This window comes from Stegostoma tigrinum, chromosome 9 (genome assembly GCF_030684315.1).
Source record: "Stegostoma tigrinum isolate sSteTig4 chromosome 9, sSteTig4.hap1, whole genome shotgun sequence".
NCBI lineage: Eukaryota > Metazoa > Chordata > Chondrichthyes > Orectolobiformes > Stegostomatidae > Stegostoma > Stegostoma tigrinum.
The window spans coordinates 4,705,225-4,724,033 of record NC_081362.1 but is presented as its reverse complement, the minus strand read 5'-3'; the positions used below and the strand labels follow the sequence as shown (position 1 = coordinate 4,724,033).

Below are 18,809 nucleotides of genomic sequence, written 5' to 3'. Positions count from 1 at the left end.
GTGGTCAAATCGATTTTCAGCATTGATATCAATCTATTCACGTGTTTCAACTCTCCACCTTTTAAATAGAAACCCAGCCTCGAACCACATTAGGATGGAGCATTTTGGGATATCAGCCTCTTTAACAATAACCACCACACTGATGCGAGGTGCTGTTACCTGTTGTCCAGGTGATCTGGACTGCCACTGCATTATGGTATTGGAGGGAGTGCCACAGAATAATGGAGGTACACAGTTCTATCTGCCCTGGCATGCGTTAATGCAGGATTCACAGCTGTTTGGGGTTGGTGAGGTTGTCAAATAGGCTCATGAATCAGTCAAGTCAAGGCCACTACTGCTTGGAGGTGGCTGATGGACTAAGTGGAGCTGAACAACTGGCCATGAAGGGGCGTGATACCACCCCTTCTTGGGGTCCTGGTAAGAGGTGAGCCGCTGGTGTGAAACCCACCCAGCTGGTGACCACAAAACCAGAGAGCACCGGAAGGTGGCCAGTTAAATGCCTAAATGAGTACACAATTCCATGGGACTGCACCTTTCTAACCCACCACACCAGTGCCGCTGAGCTGATAGGGGAGGGCATGGAGAGGTTCCCTGCCAGTCTCTAAACAGTGGCTGAAACCGTCCCCCAATCAGCCCAACAGAATCTCAGCCACCAGCTGTGTCAAAGAATTGGACAATGAAAGTGTAAGAATTGACAATCATACAATTTGTTGTGAGATTCAGAGATGGTGACAATATGATGCCATGTTGAAACCCATTCCTTCAAAATCCACATGACTATCTTCTGCAGGGCAGAGGCAAGGGTGTGGGGGAAGGGGGAGCCTCGTGTTAATTTTTATCATTTTTTTGCCCGCACTTCTCTTGAAGTGCCTCGCTCCAGCTGAAATTGATTTATTTACAAACCCATGCACTCCTCCTGGATATACTTGCTTAGTTCAGAAAGAAGACATGCCGATAATGACTCAAGGGAAAACCCGAAATAGACCTCTGACTGTAAGTTCGAGTAGTAACTGATCAGCAGATGCCTTGCTTAGCATGACATTTCTGAAGTTCCCTTCAGTTACCACATGAAATTATTTTGACTATATTTAACTTGTATATCATACAATGCCTTTCTTGTCTCAATGTTGACTGATCTAGCCATTAGCTACAGTCCTTTCTCACATCACTGTTTCTCTGTAGGGCCTGATCTTGTGATCAGCTCGAATAGACTCACGGGCTTCAGATAGAGGGAATACGCTGGGAAGGTACTGGCCTAGTGGTAATGTCACTGGGTCATATCCTAGCCTAACTTTCTGGGGATGTATGTTCAAATCCCATTTAACAGCTGAGGGAATTTAAACATTGTAAATAAACCTGGAATGAAGGGCTCATGTGGTGCAATGGTACAGTCCCTACCTCTGAGCTAGGAGACAAAGGTTCAAGTCCTACCTGATCCAGGGGTATGTAATAATATTCTGAATGGGTTGATAAGGAAAATATCTAAATCTGGAGCTAATCTCACTCATGGCGATTATGAATTTACTATCAATTATTGACAAAACCCATTTGGTTCACAAAACCCTTCACAGAAGGAAATCTGCTATCCTCACCTGGTCTGGCCTACATGTGACTTCAGACTCACAGGGTGACCCTTAACTGCCCCCTGAAGGGCCTAGCAAGCCATTCACTTCTATCAATCATGACAAACTCGTGGCAAAGAAATGAAACTGGACGGATCACCTGGCATCGACCTAGGCACTGGAAAAGACAACGGCAGAAACAGCCCTGTCGACCCTGTAAAGTCCTCCTCACTAATACTTAATGCCAAAACTGGGAGAGCAGCCTCACAGACTAGTTATGCAGCAGTCTGACACATTCACAGTCACAGAATCACGCCTTACAGACAATTTCCCAGACAACATCACAATCCCCGTCCCACTGGCAGGGCAGACCCAGCAGAGGGGCAGCACAGCGGTAAACAGCCAGCAGGGTCTTGCTCTAGGAGTCCTCAACATTGACTCCGGACCTCATGAAGTCTCATAGCTTCAGGTTAAACGTGGGCAAGGAAACCGCCTGCTGATTACCATGTACCATCCTCCCTCGGCTGATGAATCAGTAGAAAAACACTTGGAGGAAGGACTGAGGATGGCAAGGGCACAAAATGTACTCTGGGTAGGGGATTTCAATGTCCCACACCAAGAGTGGCTCGGCAGCAGTACTCCTGATCGAGCTGGTCAGGTTCTAAAGGACATAGCTGCTAGACTGGGTCTGTAGCAGGTGGTGAGGGAACCAACAAGAGGGAAAAATATACTTGACCTCAACCTTACTAATCTGCCAGCTGCAGTCATATCTGTCCATGACAGTATCGATAAGAGTGATCATTTCACAGTCCTTCTGGTGATGAAGTCCCACCTTCATATTGAGAATAGCCTCCATCATGTCGTGTAGCATATCACTGTGTTAAATGGAGCAGACTTTGCACAGATCTTAGCAACTAAAGACTCGGCACTCATGAGGTGCTGTGGGTCATCAACAGCAGTAGAACTATACTCCAGCACAATCTGTATCCTCAGGGCCCGGCATATCCCCTACTCAACCATTACAATCAAGCCAGGGGATCAACCCTGGTCCAATGGAGAGTGCAGGAGGGCATGGCAGGAGGAGCACTAGGCTTACTGAAGATGAGATATTAGCCTGGCGAAGCTACCAAACAGGATAACTTGCACATCATAGTAAAAGACAGCGCTAAGCAATCCCACAACAAATGGATTGCCAACCAGGCAAGAAGAGACAATCTAACCACTGGCCTTTGACATTCAGTGGTGTTACCACTACCAAGTTCCCCACTGGGGCGGCATGGTGGCTCAGTAGTTAGCACTGTAGCTTCACAGCACCAGGGTCCCGGGTTCAATTCCAGCCTCGGGCGACTGTCTGTGTGGAGTTTGCACATTCTCCCCGCGTCTGCGTGGGTTTCCTTCGGGTACTCTGGTTTCCTCCCACATTCCAAAGATGTGCAAGCTAGGTGGATTGGCCATGTTAAATTGCCCGTAGTGTCCAGGGATGTGTGGGTTATAGGGGGGTGGGTCTGGATGGGATGCTTCAAGGGGCAGTGTAGATTTGTTGGGCCGAAGCACCTGTTTCTACACTGTAGGGAATCTAATCCAATCACTATCAACATCATAGCGATTAGCATTGACCAGAAACTCAGCTGGACTTGCCATATAAACACACTTACTACAACGGCAGGTCAGAAGCTAGAAATACTGCAGAGCGTAACTCAACTCCAGACTCTCCAAAGCCCATCCAGCAGCTACAAGGCATGTGTCAGGAATGTGATAGAATACTGCCATTAGCCTGGAGGGTTACAGCTTCAACAACACTCAAAAAGCTTGACACCATCCAAAACAAAGCAGCCCGCTTGATTGGCACGACATTCACAAGCATCCACTCCCTCCACCACCAACGCTCAGTAGCAGCAGTGTGTACTATCTACTAGATGCACTGCAGAAATTCACCAAAGATCCTCACACAGTACCTTCCAAACCAACCACCACATCCATTTAAAAGGACAAGAGCAGCAGTTACATGGGAACACCACCGCCTTCAAATTCCCCTCCAAGCCACTCACCATCCTGACTTGGAAATCAATCATAGTTCCTTCATTTGTTGCTGGATTGAAATCTTGGAATTGCCTCCCTAAGGGCATTGTGGGTCTACCTACATCACATGAATTCATGAAGGCAACGCACCACCACCTTCTCAAGGGGCAACCAGGAATGGGCAATAAATGCTGGACCAGCCAGTAACACGCAGGTCCCACTAGGTGAGTAAAAATAAAGACCCACAGCAATGTGGTTCACCCTTAACTGTCCTCCAAAAAGGCCCAGCAGCCACTCAGTTCAGGGATAATTAGAGATGGACAACAAATGCTGGTCATGCCAACAACCAATAGATTCCATGAAAGAACAAGGGGTAGAAAAAAGTTTGTGGATGTTCAATGAGCGAGTTAAAATATTTATTCACAGTAGCAAAACCTCACAAAGTTTTCTGATGTACTTGTAAGCAGTTTGGTCTTATTAACACACAGAAGCCAAGGCCTACCATGTTAAGTGAATGTGAATGTCATCTTAAAGAATGCATAAGACATAGAAGCAGAAATAGGCCACTTCGCCCATTGAGTCTGCTTCACCAATGTGATCATGGCTGACGTGATCATCTTCAAGTCCACTTTCCTGCCCTTTCCCCATAACCCTCAACTCTCTTTCCGAGTAAACCTCTTTCTCTATCTCAGCCTTGAGTATGTTTGATGACCCAGCATCGATAGCCCTCTATGATGGGAGAGAGAGGGACCAGAGAGTGGATAGACAGAAGAGAGAAGGCTGCAAGAAATGTTAAAGAGGAGGAAGACAAAGGAGAGGAGTGGGAATGGTGGACCACATGAGGGAGAGAAATACACAGAAAAATGGAGGGAGGGAAGGAAGTGGATTGACAGATGAGGGAGGATAATTCCACAGATTCACTACCTGCTGACTGAAGAAATTCCTACTCATTTCTATTTTGAATTGAACCTGGATGTTAGATCATCCAAATGGCCCCGTGTTGAGGTATTCTGTGACCTACATTAGATCCAAGTTGAGCAGCACTTGAATTTGAAAACTCTCATCCTTGCTTTCAAAACTATCCATGACTCCATGCTGCACCTGCCTTTTCTCCATCAGTAAGGCTGAGGTGCTTTGGGAGGAAGGACATATCTTATCTGGGAACACCATGTGTTCCTCCAGCCCCAAAGCTATGGCAATATTAATGTGTGCCTATTGTTTTAGTATTTTAATTGCCTTTCTTTAGGAGAAAAGGGAATTTCTCCAGCCTGGAAATCTCCCGGTCAGGGTCCGTTTGATGAGTCAATGCTACGTGCTCAGTGCCAGGCGCAGACATGGATCCCTGGAATTTTGCAGTTGCTGGGAGTCTGATGAAATCTCCTGGGCATTCTGGGGGTGTTGCAGTGTGAGTGTATCTCTATACAGTTTGCAGTTATTTGGAGATGATATGAAACAGTCAAACAAAATCTGCAGACTCGCATATCAATCAGTTGGAACCTGATGGTAGCAGACAGCTGTATTAAGACCATTACACGAAGGAGCAGAGTCAGGCCATTCGGCCCATCGGGTCTGTCCCACCATTCAATCATGAGTGATATGTTTCTCAACCCCATTCTCCTGCCTACTCTCCGTAACCCTTCAACCTTTACTAATCAGGAACCCATCTATGGCCGTGTTGAATATGCTCAATAATTAGTCCACACAGCCCTCTGCAGCAATGAATTCCTTAGATTTACCACCCTCTGGCTGAAGAAATTCCTCCTCATCTCAGTTCTAAATGGTCACCCCTTCGCTCTGAAGCTGTGCCCTCAGGTCCCGGTCTCTCCTACTAGCAGGAACATCTTCTCCACATCCACTCTATCCAGGCCTCTCGGTATTCTGCAAGTTTCAATCAGATCACACCTTATCCTTCCAAAATACATTGAGGACAGACCCGGGATTCTCAAGCACTCCTCACTTGACAAGCCCGACGTCCCCGGGATCAATCTTGGAAACCTCCCCTGGACTCCTTCCAAGCCGGCACATGCTTCCTTAGATATGGAGCCCAAAACTGCTTACAATATTCCGAACACAGTGTGACCGGAGCCTTGTACAGCCTCAGCAGTACATCTCTGCTCTTGTATTCTAGCTGCCTGGAAATGAATGCTGGCTTTGTGTAATTAGAAGCCTTACCCCATTTGCCTGCCAAGTGGCCTCGTCCCAGAGGAATAGACTTGCGAGGATGCAGCGCTGCTCTCCCCCTGACAGATGTTGACTGAAGAATCAATCTTCCCCGGCTGCTGCTCTGCGAATGAGCCTTTCCATCTCTGTCGAGCTCTTCTGTCCTTGTAAACGCCTGAGAGCTCTGAAGGTACCTGCAGGTTTAGAAATGCATTTCCGGTCACAGAAGCTGTAGCTGTAGGTTGCTGCAGCCTCCCAATCCACTCACGGTCTCTCTGGGAACCAGGGAACCGATGCTTTCTCAGGCTCAGTTTGCCCAAGAAAGGAAGGCCAATCTCTCCCAAACAGACTGTCCGCATCTCCCCTTCAACGCTCCTGGGCAGCTGCCCCAGCGAGTCCACTCGCTTCAGAAATCCAGCATCACACCCGGCTAGCCTTCGGAGAGATGATGAGAGACAGAGAGGGGGACCAGAGAGTGGATAGACAGAAGAGAGAAGACTGCAAGAAATGTAAAAGAGGAGGAAGACAGAGGAGAGGAGTGGTAATGGTAGACCACATGAGGAAGGGAAAAGAAACAATAAAGTTGAGGGAAGGAGGGAAGGGGATAGATAAATGAAGGAGGATAACAACAGAAAACAAAACAAGGAGAGAAACCAAACTCAACAGAATGGGCTCTTTAGTTGCACACTGAAGGGTATTATAATTTTTAAAAGACATTTGGCTCGGTACATGAATAGGAAAGGCTAAAGGGGATATGGGCCAGGTAAATTAGACTAGCTGAGTTTGGGAACTTGGTTGGCATGGGTAAGTTGGACTGAAGGGTCTGTTTCTGTGCTGTATGGCTCTATGACTCTATTAGAACTAGAGTCTAGGTCGGAAGGCCTCTGGCAATGTGCCCCAGCTCAGATTTTGGACAGATACAGAGTGGGTGTGGTCCTTACACTGCATCCTACACACATCCTCGTAGCCAATCAAATACTTTCCCCCCATTTCTGAAGCTGTTCCAGTGGGGACATTACATTTTCTCCTGGGGAGACACAAAGAAACATGTGAATTATGGGCAGCCTGCTCCACTACTCAATAAGAGCATGGCTGATCTTGTTCAGGAATCTCAGCTCCACTTTCCTTTCTGGCCCACCAATAAACCATTACTGTTCTTGTATGTCAAACTTCTACCTAAGTCAGCCTTTAATGCATTCAATGATCCAGCTATATCTTCTCACTTAGCAAAATAATTCCACAGACTAATGATTATCAGAGAGCAAAAAACATTCTCTTCCGATAACAAGGTGTGGAGCTGGGTGAACACAGCAGGCCAAGCAGGATCAGAGGAGCAGGAAAGCTGACGTTTCGGGCCTAGACCCTTCTTCTGAAAACAATCTCTTCATCTCTGTCTTAAAAGCAAAGCCCTTATTGTTAAACTGTGTCCTCCTAGTTCTAGACTTTCCCACAAGGAGAATCCATCCTATTGAATCCCCTCAGGATCCATATGTTTCAATAAGCTCACCTCTCATTCTTTCAACACATCAAATGATACAGAACTCGACTGCTCAATCTTCCCTCAAAATAAGCTCTTCATCAGAGAATGAAGTGGGTGAACTTTATCCGAACTGCTTCTAACAGAAATGTACAAGTAAGTGGACTGAAACTGTACAGCATTCCAGATGTGTTCTCACCAATGTCCTGTAGAGCTACAGTAAGATTTCTGAACTCTTACAGCCTATTTCCCTTGCAATAAATATCAAGTTTTCACTCACCTTCCTGCTAACTTGCTGTAGCTGTGTAGTAACTTTATGTACTTCATGAACCAGAACACTTAGACCCCTCTGTACTTCCAAGTTCTGCAATCTCTCTCCACTTAGACAGTACACTGTTCTATTCTTCCTGCCAAAGCACGCAAGTTCATGTGGGAATGTGAGCCAATGTTCATTTCTGATTCATCATACTCTTTAAACAATTTCCCAGTATCAGAACAGATTTAACAAAAGTCCAACAATGTTGACCCCAGACGCACAGTAGAGAATTGTGATGAAACATTATAAAAATCTAAACTGTCGACAGTTGGAAAGAGGCTTAAAAAGGACGCCACAAGAGATTTATAAATATTAAATGGTAACGAAAAGGTCAGCATGAAATGTTACAGGAAGATGGTTGATTCCATTCGAGAATGATAATATTAAAGTGAATTTGAAATAAAAATGTAGTTAGCCCCAAAGGGAGATAAATATTCGATCTGAGGCAGTGAAATGTGAGATTAGAGAATTTTGAGATCCAATGCCTTGTTTGAGGAACTGAGATGAAAAAAATGAAGATTGACCTTTCTTCATACTTAACTTTTGAATGTTCTGAAGAGAATCTCAACGACTCAATCTCAATCCAAAAACAAAAACGTGCAGGAAAGCATTCCACAGTGAGGGTTAAGAGAGTGAGGAATTGGCCAACTCAATGATAAACCAATTAGTGCAAACCAACTAATCTAATCCAATTTAACTCATCAAACATAAAATGGTGGTCTTTCAGGTTTGTCTTGTCTAGTATCATAAATCAAATGTGGAAGTTAGGGCTCTTGACGTACAGTGTTAGTGTCCCCATTTCTGATCCTGGTTCAAGTTCCACCTGCTCCAGATGTGTAAAATAATGTTTCTGAACAGGCTGATTAGAAACAAAAATAAAGCGTGCGAGTTGAATGAGGAATGACAAGATCATTAACTACAGACATCCATCCACTTGCACTTAGCCTTCACTGCTTTGTATCATCTTGCTATCGCTCCAAGTTGCCAACAAGCTCAATCACAAACTCTCCAGCTTCAGGTCAGTAACTTTAACCTGTTGTGCAGATGCAGGACATGCCAATGGAGTAACTGTCCCCTCTTTAAACTTTCATTCTGCCCTTCCCCTTTTTCTGTATTCTTCTTTCACTCTGTTTGGCCATGGCATTTGCAATTTCTGGCCTGACATCCAGGTGGCAGTCTTGCGTTGGTTCCTGGACTTTGGCCTCATTGTATTCAAATGGAATCAGTCAAAACAGGGAACTGTGGATTGGCCATTCCTTATTTAGAGCCTGAAGTTATTCTTCTCCCCGGAATTATTATGCTGGGTCATCTCAACACCAACTAGAACACTATCACCGTCACATTTACTCCCTCTACCACCAACACTCAGTAGCAGCAGTGTGTACTATCTTGGAAGGCACACTGCAGCAATTCACCAAAGATCCTTAGATGGCACCCTCCAAACCCCTGACCTTTAGCCCTTGGAATGACAAATATAACAGGTACATATGAAAACCATCACTTGCAAAGTCCCCTCCAAGTCTCTCACTATCCAGATTTGAAACTAAATTGCTGTTCCTTCATTGATTTTAAAAAAGACGTGGAACTTGTTACCACTGAAGATGATTGAGGACAATGGTGTGGATGTAATCAAGAGGAAGCTAGGTAGACACTTGAAGGAAGATGAACACATGCTTATGGGGAGAGAGTGTTGAGGTAGGATAGGAAAAGCCTTGAGTATAGTATTATCAGAGACATGGGCTGGCTGTGGCGAAGAGCCTGTTTCTGCTCTGTATGTTCTGTATCATTCTATATAATTAGGCTTTATTTTGATGAGCTCCTTTCCAATCACAAACAAACAGAACCATAAAAAACAAAAAAAGGTACCAGGAGTAGGCCATTCAGCCCTTCGAGCCTGCTCCACCATTCAATATGTTTGGGGCTGATCATCCATCTCAGCCCTCTGTTCCTGCTTTCTCTCCATACCGTTTGATTCCTTTAGCCCCAGCAACTATATCTAACTCCTTCTTGAAAACATTCAAGATTTTGCCTTGATCGCTTTCTGTGGCAAAGAACTCCACAGGCTCACCAGTCCCTGGATGAAGACATTTCTCCTCATGACTGTCCTAAATGGCCAGCCCCGTGTCTATAGACCATGATCCCTGGTTCCGGACATCCCAGTCATCAGGAACATCCTTCATACATTTACCCTGGCTATTCCTGTTAGAATTTTGTAAGTTTCTACGAGATCCCCTCCTTAAAGTCTAAAGTCCAGGTAACTGATCCAATCTCACTTCATCCCGTCATCACAGCGATCGGTTTGAGAAATGATAGGTTTGCAGCAGGATGTTCCCACCCATAGTCCATAGATAAGAAAGACTTCCTTTGCCACAATACCATGCACAGCCTTCAGATGTCCCAATGTTGGCTTTCTAACCAAATTATTGCTTTTAGAAGTTTCATCACTGGTGTACTGTAGGGAATGCAGCAGCCAATTTGTATACAGCACACTCTCACAAACAGCAATTAATAATAACTAACCAATCTGCTTATTGTTTTGAAATGTGGACTGAGGAATAAACACTGGCCCCAGGACACCGGGGAGAACTCCCACTGCCTCTTCTTCTGCACCAGCTGGGGTCAAACCCTCAATATAACCTCTGAACCCAAATACAGCATCCCTGACAGTGCGGCATCTGAGTGCCGGCTTTGCTATTCATGCTCACCACCCTAGCATTTATTGACTGAGTTACTCCCAAACCTTGTACAGTTAAAATAAATGGTTTGTCCTACCTTTCAGAGGACAGGAATGCATCTAATGTTAGCAATAATTATCATAGCTGGGCTAGAACATACATGGAGGGCTAATAAGTATGAAAGGGAAGAACAATGCAGTCAATCCTGGGATTTGACAACTGCAAGTAGCACCAATCAAGCAGAAAAATAAACCCACCATTATACAAAAGCCAATGTTCTTACTTCAAAGGTGGATGCTGAGTCCCACTGCGTTTCGGTTGCCTGGTGAGATTGCTTCTTTCAGGCTGTAAATGAACTGCACTCTGTAACACAATCAGCAGAATTGACTGATTAGAACGAGAAGGTAATTACTCTGAAGAAACCTCAAAGAGGCGGGAGACCAGGGATTTCACTGAAGGTGAAAATTGAGTTCCTTTTTGCTTATCAAGAGGATTTTCTTTGTGAGATTCAACATGATTGCAAGCACAAAGCTAGTTTGGTGTCTAACTCACAGCCCTAACAAAGATAGGGAGATTTATCTGCACTAAAAATCTTGTAAAAGCAACAAATTGTATTTATACTTTAACACTATTTATGACATGTCATCACCGCATCAGTTATAAAACAGGAGAGCTTTCAATTCCATATTTTCTTGTCAATTGAATGAGCACTGCACAAGTTGCCTTGGAGGGATATATGGAGATATGTGGGGAGGCGGCCAACAACTTTGTTAGGTGGTACATTTCAAGAGCCTTAAAGATAAAGAAAGATAAATATTGGTCCTGGGACACCAGAGAGTCAGCTCATCTTCATCTATCAGGACAAGAAAATGTAGAATTGAAAGCTCTCCTGTTCAATCTTCAACTGCCTTCTCCCACGTGAACTCCACAGAAACAGTGGATTTAAGTCCAAGCAGGAGATAATAATCACTGGACAGTGCTACCATACCAACCTCAGTATGGGTCTTCTCCAGTTCAAAGACTGTGACAAACAATGTTATACAATGACTCATCATTCTCACCAGTGCCTTCAATTATGACTCTATATAGAACACAACTGTTATACCATTTGTTAAAGCTAGGGCCTAGTGCTAATGTTACTGGGCTAGTACAGCACAGGGTGTTGAGTGGCTGGATAGGTGTTTTACAATGTAGAATGAAGCCAATAGCATGCATTCAATTCCTGCATTGACTAAGGTTACCACAAAGGACTGTCCATTTGCTTGAGATGTAGTGACCCTCAGGTTTAACTCTCCATCAGTCCTCTCTCTCTGTCTCCCTAATGAAAGAGAGGCCCAATGGTCCAGCAGGATTATGACAATTGTATTTTTAGCAGACCGCAGCAAAAGTCTCAAAAACAAAGTTGCTGGAAAAGCTCAGTAGGTCTGGCAGCAGCTGTGAAGGAAAAAACGGAGTTAACGTTTCGGGTCCAGTGACCCTTCCTCAGAAAAGGTCTGTGTTCTAGAGATGTAGGCTCGAATCCCTGGTCAGCAGCTTGTGGAATGTTAATTCAGTCAACAAAAAGTAAAATGGGGATCTGATAGTTTGCCTCAGTGGAGACCACAAAATTACCACTATCACTGTCACCCTCTGGTTCACCATTATGTTTTAGGGAAGGAAATTGGCTTACATGTGACTCCAGACCTATTGCCATGTGATTGACTTTTCAATACCCTCTGAAATAGCCCTGGCCAGCTGCTCAATTCAAGGAAAATTTGGGATGAGCGAAAAAAAAACACCAGTGACGCAGAATAAATCTTTCTTTTGGAAAAAAAAATAACTGCAACAGTTACAGCATATCAAGCCAATAAGATACATTAGGTTAAAAGAAAAAACAACCTCACATCCCTCATGATTGGCACTTCATTTGTAAAATAAAATTGAACTGCTCCTTCGTTTGCCACAGTCACACTTGGAAGCTGAATCCTGATTATGTTCCAGTCGGGGGAGTACACTGCTTTTCACCTCAAGCCTTTGACAAGCAGTCAGCTATGGTGTGTCACTGGTCTTTCCACACTAATTCCTCATGAAGTCTCACTTATTAGGCTGTCTTCATCTGGTCCAGGCACACTGCAGAGCCATAACTCAATTTCTAAGCACAAGTTTGATGTTGAAATTGAGCAGTTTTTACGCATTGCAAATGCATTGAGTTCAAATTAGATCCGCCCTTTAATTTTAGCAACTGGAATTGAATAAGTGATTACACTGTCACATTATTCCTTGAAACAAAGTGTAGAGCTGGATGAACACAGCAGGCCAAGCAGCATCTTATGAGCACAAAAGCTGACGTTTCGGGCCTAGAAAGTTTGCATTTTCAAATAAACCTGCTGGACTATAACCTGGTGTCGTGTGATTTCTGACCTTTCCCCTCATACAGACAAGTCTAAATGTTCACACCTTGACATTCTCCAATATCCAGCAAATAATCAGTCTGACCTCGAGCAAACATCACAAATCCACCATCCACAATGGCAAGTTTGATTGTTCATCAGGACTTTCATGTTTGTCCTTGGAAAGAGGCTTATCTCTAGGTTTTAATAAACTTTGACCTCAGCCTTAGCACACTCAGCTGTTGCAACTTTAAGTCATCCATTAGAAATTTACACAAGTTCTGCCTGTTTAGCTATTAAATAGCCCACATAATTACATCTAAATCACTGCGTTTGTTTCAAAATGAGACTCAAGCGTTTCAAAGTTAGTTTGGCAGCACAGTCCATTACTGTGGAGTTACAGCACTAATTAGACACATACACTTGCCTTCAGGGACACATTAAAACTACTGACCTTTCGAATCATTTGGTCACCATGCAATTGATGAACTTTTCTCAATAATGCAAACTCTGTACTTTTTTTAAGCTGCTTTTTGGTTTGTTTTGGTTAACTCAGGAAATTTCAAGGTTATTATCTACACCACCTATTCTCAATCCTGGTCTGACACTGACAAACACTCCCATACAGGACAAAGCAGTGACTGGCCACTCGAAAGTCCAGCAAATTCAGCCTCTTCTCTGCCTTGGTTGGGGATTAGGTGGCACATAAAAGCTTATTCATGGAAAACTCAATCAGAAAGGGGAACTTAATTTTGGAAAACTAGTTTTTGATGAACGTTTCATAAGATGTTAATTCCTGAATAAGGGCTTCCTGACACTTTTACAGTTCTGAGAACTTAAATGCCGCCCCATCATCAAGGTTCAGAATTTTGGCCTCCTGCTCAATTGAGTTCTCCTGCTCACCCTCTCTTCCCACTCCCTGGAGCAACTCAAGGCTCTATTCAGATAACAAGGTGTAGAGCTGGATGAACACAACAAGCCAAGCAGCATCAGAGGAGCAGGAAAGCTGACATTTCACACCTAGACCCTTCTTCAGAAAAGCCCATTTTTCTGAAGAAGGGTCTAGGCTTGAAATATCAGCCTTCTTGCTCCTCTGATGCCGCTTGGCTTGCTGTGTTCATCCAGCTCTACACCTTGTTATCTCAGATTCTCCAGCATCTGCAGTTCCTACTATCTCTGAAACAAGGCTCTACTCATTAACTTTGAACCTATAATCGACATTTGCTGCCTGACCTGCTAATTATTTCCAGCACTTTTGCATCATTAGCAGGATGCTGCCTGTACCCAGGAGCAAAAGCAGAAGTTGCTGGAAAAATTCAGCAGGTCTGGCAGCATCTGTGAAGAAGAAAAATCAAAGTTAACGTTTTGGGTCTGGTGACCCTTCCTCAGAACTGATGATAGCTGGGAAAACATCAGCTTCTATGCAGCAAAGTGGGAGGGGGAACGGTGTAGGGAGTAAATGATAGGATAGAGCCCAAAAAGAGAGAAAAGCAGTTGAATAGACAAAGGAGTTGATAACGATCTGGATGGTAGGGTGAACAGTTGTTAATGGGGACTGTGCGTGATTAACAATGGATAGTGTATAATGGCAGGCTATGTGTTTTCTTCACAGATGCTGCCAAGCCTGCTGAACATTTCCAGCAACTTCTGTTTTTGCTGCCTGTACCTACTTCATTCTGAGTTTGCAGAGAGAGGCGTTTGAACAGGTAGAAAGTCACAGAGCAAAGAAGCCTCAAGACCATAAGAAATAGGAATGGGATTAGGCCATTTGGCCCCTTGAGCCTGCTCTGGCATTCAACGGGATCAGCCCATGAGGTTAGTTTCATTCCTGAGGAGAATTATGTTCAGTTTCTCAGTCCATATGTCAGCATACCTTCAACAGACACTTATGCTAATCTTTAAGGAACAATTTAAAGGGACTACAAGTGATCTCAGGGTATAAAGGTCTCAGATTACTGGGGATCAATTGAAGCCTGACAAACTACCAATAATATACTCCTCTGGTGTAACTGAAAAGCCTAACACTAGCCCAGAATAGATGTGCCTGTGAATACAACATTTATATGCATTAATGAGTTGTAAAACGTGTCTGTCAGATCCTTCAATACCATGTTACCCATGCCTAGTTTCTTATGCTGTGAGGGGTAACATAATCCTTCCCACTTCAGATAAAATACATTTCTAAGATTGCCCAAATTAAAAATAAGAAGCTGCAGCTCACTTTCGAGCTGAGGTGTGGCACAGTAAATTATAGACAGCTAGAAGATGGAATACTACGTTACAGACACCTTCACATAATTACAGTATTCTAACAACATCTGTAAAATCTGTGCTAATTAGCGATCGGCAACCTTAAAATGATAATGGCCTGTGAAACAGCTGTTTTAATTCACATTGACACAAAGTCAGGGACATTTGGCTTGAAGGTACAGTTCAATACTATTAGTCATGGATTACAGAAATGTAACGATGAACTGGGCATCTAGTGACACCTTCACTGAATTACAACTATGAAGCAACTCAGTGGATATGGCAGCACTTTCAGAAACAGAGAAGAAGTCATGTTGGACCTGAAACATTAACTCTTATTTCTCTCTCCAAGGATGCTGCCAGACCTGCTGAATTTCTCAAGAATTTTCTGTTTGTTACAGTACAGTGGCACAGTGGTTCGTGCTGCCTCGCTGCACCAGGGACCCAGGTATGATTCCACCCTCAGGGTGTTTGCACCTTATCCCCACGTGCCCGCATGGGTTTCCTCCGGGTGCTCTGGCTTCCTCCCACAGACCAAAGATGTGCAGGTTAGATGGATTGGCCATGCTAAATTGCCCACAGCGTTCAGGGATGTGTAGGTTAGGTGTATTAGTCATAGGAAATGCAGGGTTCCACTGAAAGGATAGGGAGGTGGGTCCACACGAGATGCCCTTTGGAGGGTCAGCATGGATTTGTTGGGCTGAGGGCCTCTTTCCATACTGAAGGGATTCTGTGATATGTGTACTCTAGTTAAAGTTGAGACACAACTTAGAACAAGAATGCATTCCAACTGCATGAACTATTTCAGTAGATGCTGAGATGTCATTACCAACCATCCCAGTGGCAATTTTGACTGATTAATCTTGACTAGATATGTTGATTTCAGTCATTGTTTTAACATTTGTGCCAGGATACATTTTGCTGTCTCTCCTAATATTTTTGCACATTCCTGGCACACAGTCTGTTAGTTTTTCTAACCGCATCATACTTAAGGTGGAATAAAGTGCTGTTGAATAAAGCAAATTGGCCACAATCCCAATTTTCCACGAATTCCCGAGAGTTTACACCCAGTGACAAGTGGACGTAAAAGTTAACTGCTATTTTTGTTTTGCAACTGCTCGAGTTTTACAATCAGGAATGGATGATGAATCTTGCTCTGGAATAGATCTGAAAGCTCATCTGAGGGTCGCTAATGCAAAATAAAATGTTCGTATTGATCTCGTTGGTTCCTAGTCATTTCCACCAACATCAGAATGAAAAGAAAATCAATGGGAAAGAACAAATGCAGCAGCAGCAAGAAGAACAGCAGCGGTTGTTAAGTCATTAAGACAGCAGCAGTATTCCTGTGCACAGTTAACTCACTGTTTGTGTACGTAGATATTGTCATTAGTGGTACCGTATGATCACTTAACACTTTTGTACTTCCCTTTGCTACCTTCATAAAAACCATACACCTTGTATTTGATCAATTTCATTATGGTGGTGGTGATCTGCCTGGAGGACCTCCTCCGACTATTTCCCCATCCCTTGCAGTCATACAGTTTTCTCATGAGTTGCTCTCATTTTCAACCTCAATGAGCACTATGTGCAGGCAAAAGACAATGCACAAAGGTGATGCTGCTTTTGCCTAGCGCCTAAAGGAAGCTCAAATCCTCTCCCCTGAAAAACATCTCCAACTCTAAACTGCTGGTGTCCTTTCAGACTCAATCTCCTCTGTCATCCCCAGTGAATAACCATTGGTTCCCGTCCTTGGAGTCCTGAGCATGTGGGCCCCTCTTCTGGGCCTGGAGTCACTCACTAAAGGGCAAACCCTTAGGCTCCGTAAACCCTGTTTACCGGGGAAAAGCGGGACACGGTACCAGCCCATGAAACATTCCGAATCTAATCCTGCCAGTTGTTCTTCTAGTTCATCCAGAAAAGGGTCTCAAGGGTAAAGGAAAAAGCTTTCCAGCCAAGTGAGAGGGTGTTTGAGAGCAGCAGTGCTCAGAAAACAATCTCATGGAATCCCTACTTCGGCCCAACAAGTCCACAACAACCCTCAGAGCATCCCACCCAGACCCATCCCCGTAATCTACACATCACTTAACAGTATGGGGCAATTTAGCCTTGCTAATCCACCCAGCCTATGCATCTTTGGACTGTGGGAGAAAACCCACACAGACACAGGGAGAATGTGCAAACTCCATATAGACAGTCACCCGATGGGGGAAATGAACCCAGGTCCCTTGAGATTGTGAGGCAGCAGTGCCAATCACCGAGGCACCATACCACCCAAATCACAGAGGAACACAACAAAACTTATCTGTCAGAGAAAAAGAAACCTTCACATGAATTCTCAAAAGTTTAGACTCAAGCGTCAAAATGCAAGACTTATACATAATTTTTGTTTAACACAATTTGAGCTGGACCGCCTTTCCTTCTGTCTGAGGGCTGGGCCAAGGAATCCCATTGTATTGGATCACACTTTTGGGCAATGCTGTGCAATGGTTTTCTTTCCTTACTTTAATCTACTTACCTTCAGTGGACAGCGAGTTGTGCAGTACCGAGGACAACAAGCCTAGTGCATGGGAGATCGAGCCATTGCAGGGAGACCGAGCCCAGTGTTAAGGTGAGAGGGGGGATTGAGCTTACCTTCTGGAGAGAGCTCAGTCATGAAGGCAGTGCTGGTGATAGCATCGCTGCTTCATCGGACCTGGAGTGTGTCGGCAGCTGGGCGTCCCAGGCAGGGACTTTGGCAGTCAGCTGGGGGTCCGGAACATGGCAGCAACTGGGGTCCTGGACTGAGACTTTGAATGAACCCAACGTGGGAAGAGTGAGCACAACACAGTGGTGAGGGAGGTCCCCAGGCATCTGCAGGTGGCCTGAGGTCTCCCAGAGAGTGGGCCAAAGTGGAAGAGATTGAACCTTTGTAGGGAGTGTGGCTAAGCACTTAAGATAGACTGTTGAGTTTTTTAAACTTTATTTCTTTATATTTCTACTTAATGCTAGGAAGGATTGTGATGTTCAACTTTTAACTTTTTTTTCCTCTACTTTGTACCTAGGCACCTTTGTATCTAAAATGGTACCAAGAATGACAACCTTGTACACTTTCACTGTACTCCTGTACTTCTCTACACATAACAATGAAATCTATTTCTATTGCCTTCTGCCAGGGAGGCTGCTCCAGGAGCCTCTCCCACTCTTACCAGCTTCCTATCAGATGATTTAAAAGGATTTGTAGTGATAAATTTGACCACATAACAAACATGCATCGCATGGCCAACCAGTCCTGGTGTGGGAATTGAACCCAGAACGTCTAGTCCAGAGAGAAGCACACTACCACTGCACCTCAAGAACCTGTTGTAACTTGAGTACCGTGTGTGATTTTCTGTATCTTCTTATAGGAAGGATGTCAGAGTGATAGCACATCTAGCTTGTACAACCATCAGAATTACACAAAGAATGGGAGATTCATATCAAGAAATTTGAAGTGATGGATAATTCTATAATGAATGGTTTTACTATCATGCGCATTTTACAATGAAAAATGCAGTAAAGTACAGTGAAAAGCTTCCACTGTTACCATGATCTGGTGTCATTTTGAATAGTTTAAGAATAATTTTAAAAAAGGATGTAGTTTAAAGAGAGTCCATCACCTTTCCATGACTGTTTCGTCAACACCAGCGCTAACCAATGAAGTTGCCGATCCACAGGTGCCATCTTTTGCCACTCACTGACATCAACTCCCTGGATGTCAGGTCCCATGCTCACCTCTCCACCAGCACCACCTGCCAGAATCCTGCTCCAGGCTCACCACCCACCGCCACCGTCCAGACCCCAGCAAACTCACCTTCCTCGTCGATGCCATCGCTGCCAACGCCATCACAATGGAGCTCTCCCCAGAAGGTAAGCAGGGGCAAAAATGAGAAAAGGAAAAACAAACAAGCAAAGAAGAAAAGAAAGGAAAGCAGGCGGAATGGATGAGACCGGGTCTCAGGAACC

At 44.3% G+C, this 18,809-nt stretch overlaps 1 protein-coding gene across 3 annotated transcripts in view; it reads right to left on the bottom strand.

Moving 5' to 3' along the window:
• The window catches only part of LOC125455072 (uncharacterized), a 101,483-nt gene that overhangs the window by 39,674 nt on the left and 43,000 nt on the right, over positions 1-18,809 (bottom strand). For all 3 annotated transcript variants that reach the window (XM_048536604.2, XM_048536607.2, XM_048536608.2), the window contains 2 exons: positions 10,493-10,572; positions 5,754-5,935 (listed from right to left, as the gene is read on the bottom strand). In XM_048536604.2, coding sequence (XP_048392561.1) covers positions 5,754-5,935; positions 10,493-10,572 — 262 coding nt within the window. The remainder of the gene's footprint in view (positions 1-5,753; positions 5,936-10,492; positions 10,573-18,809) is intronic.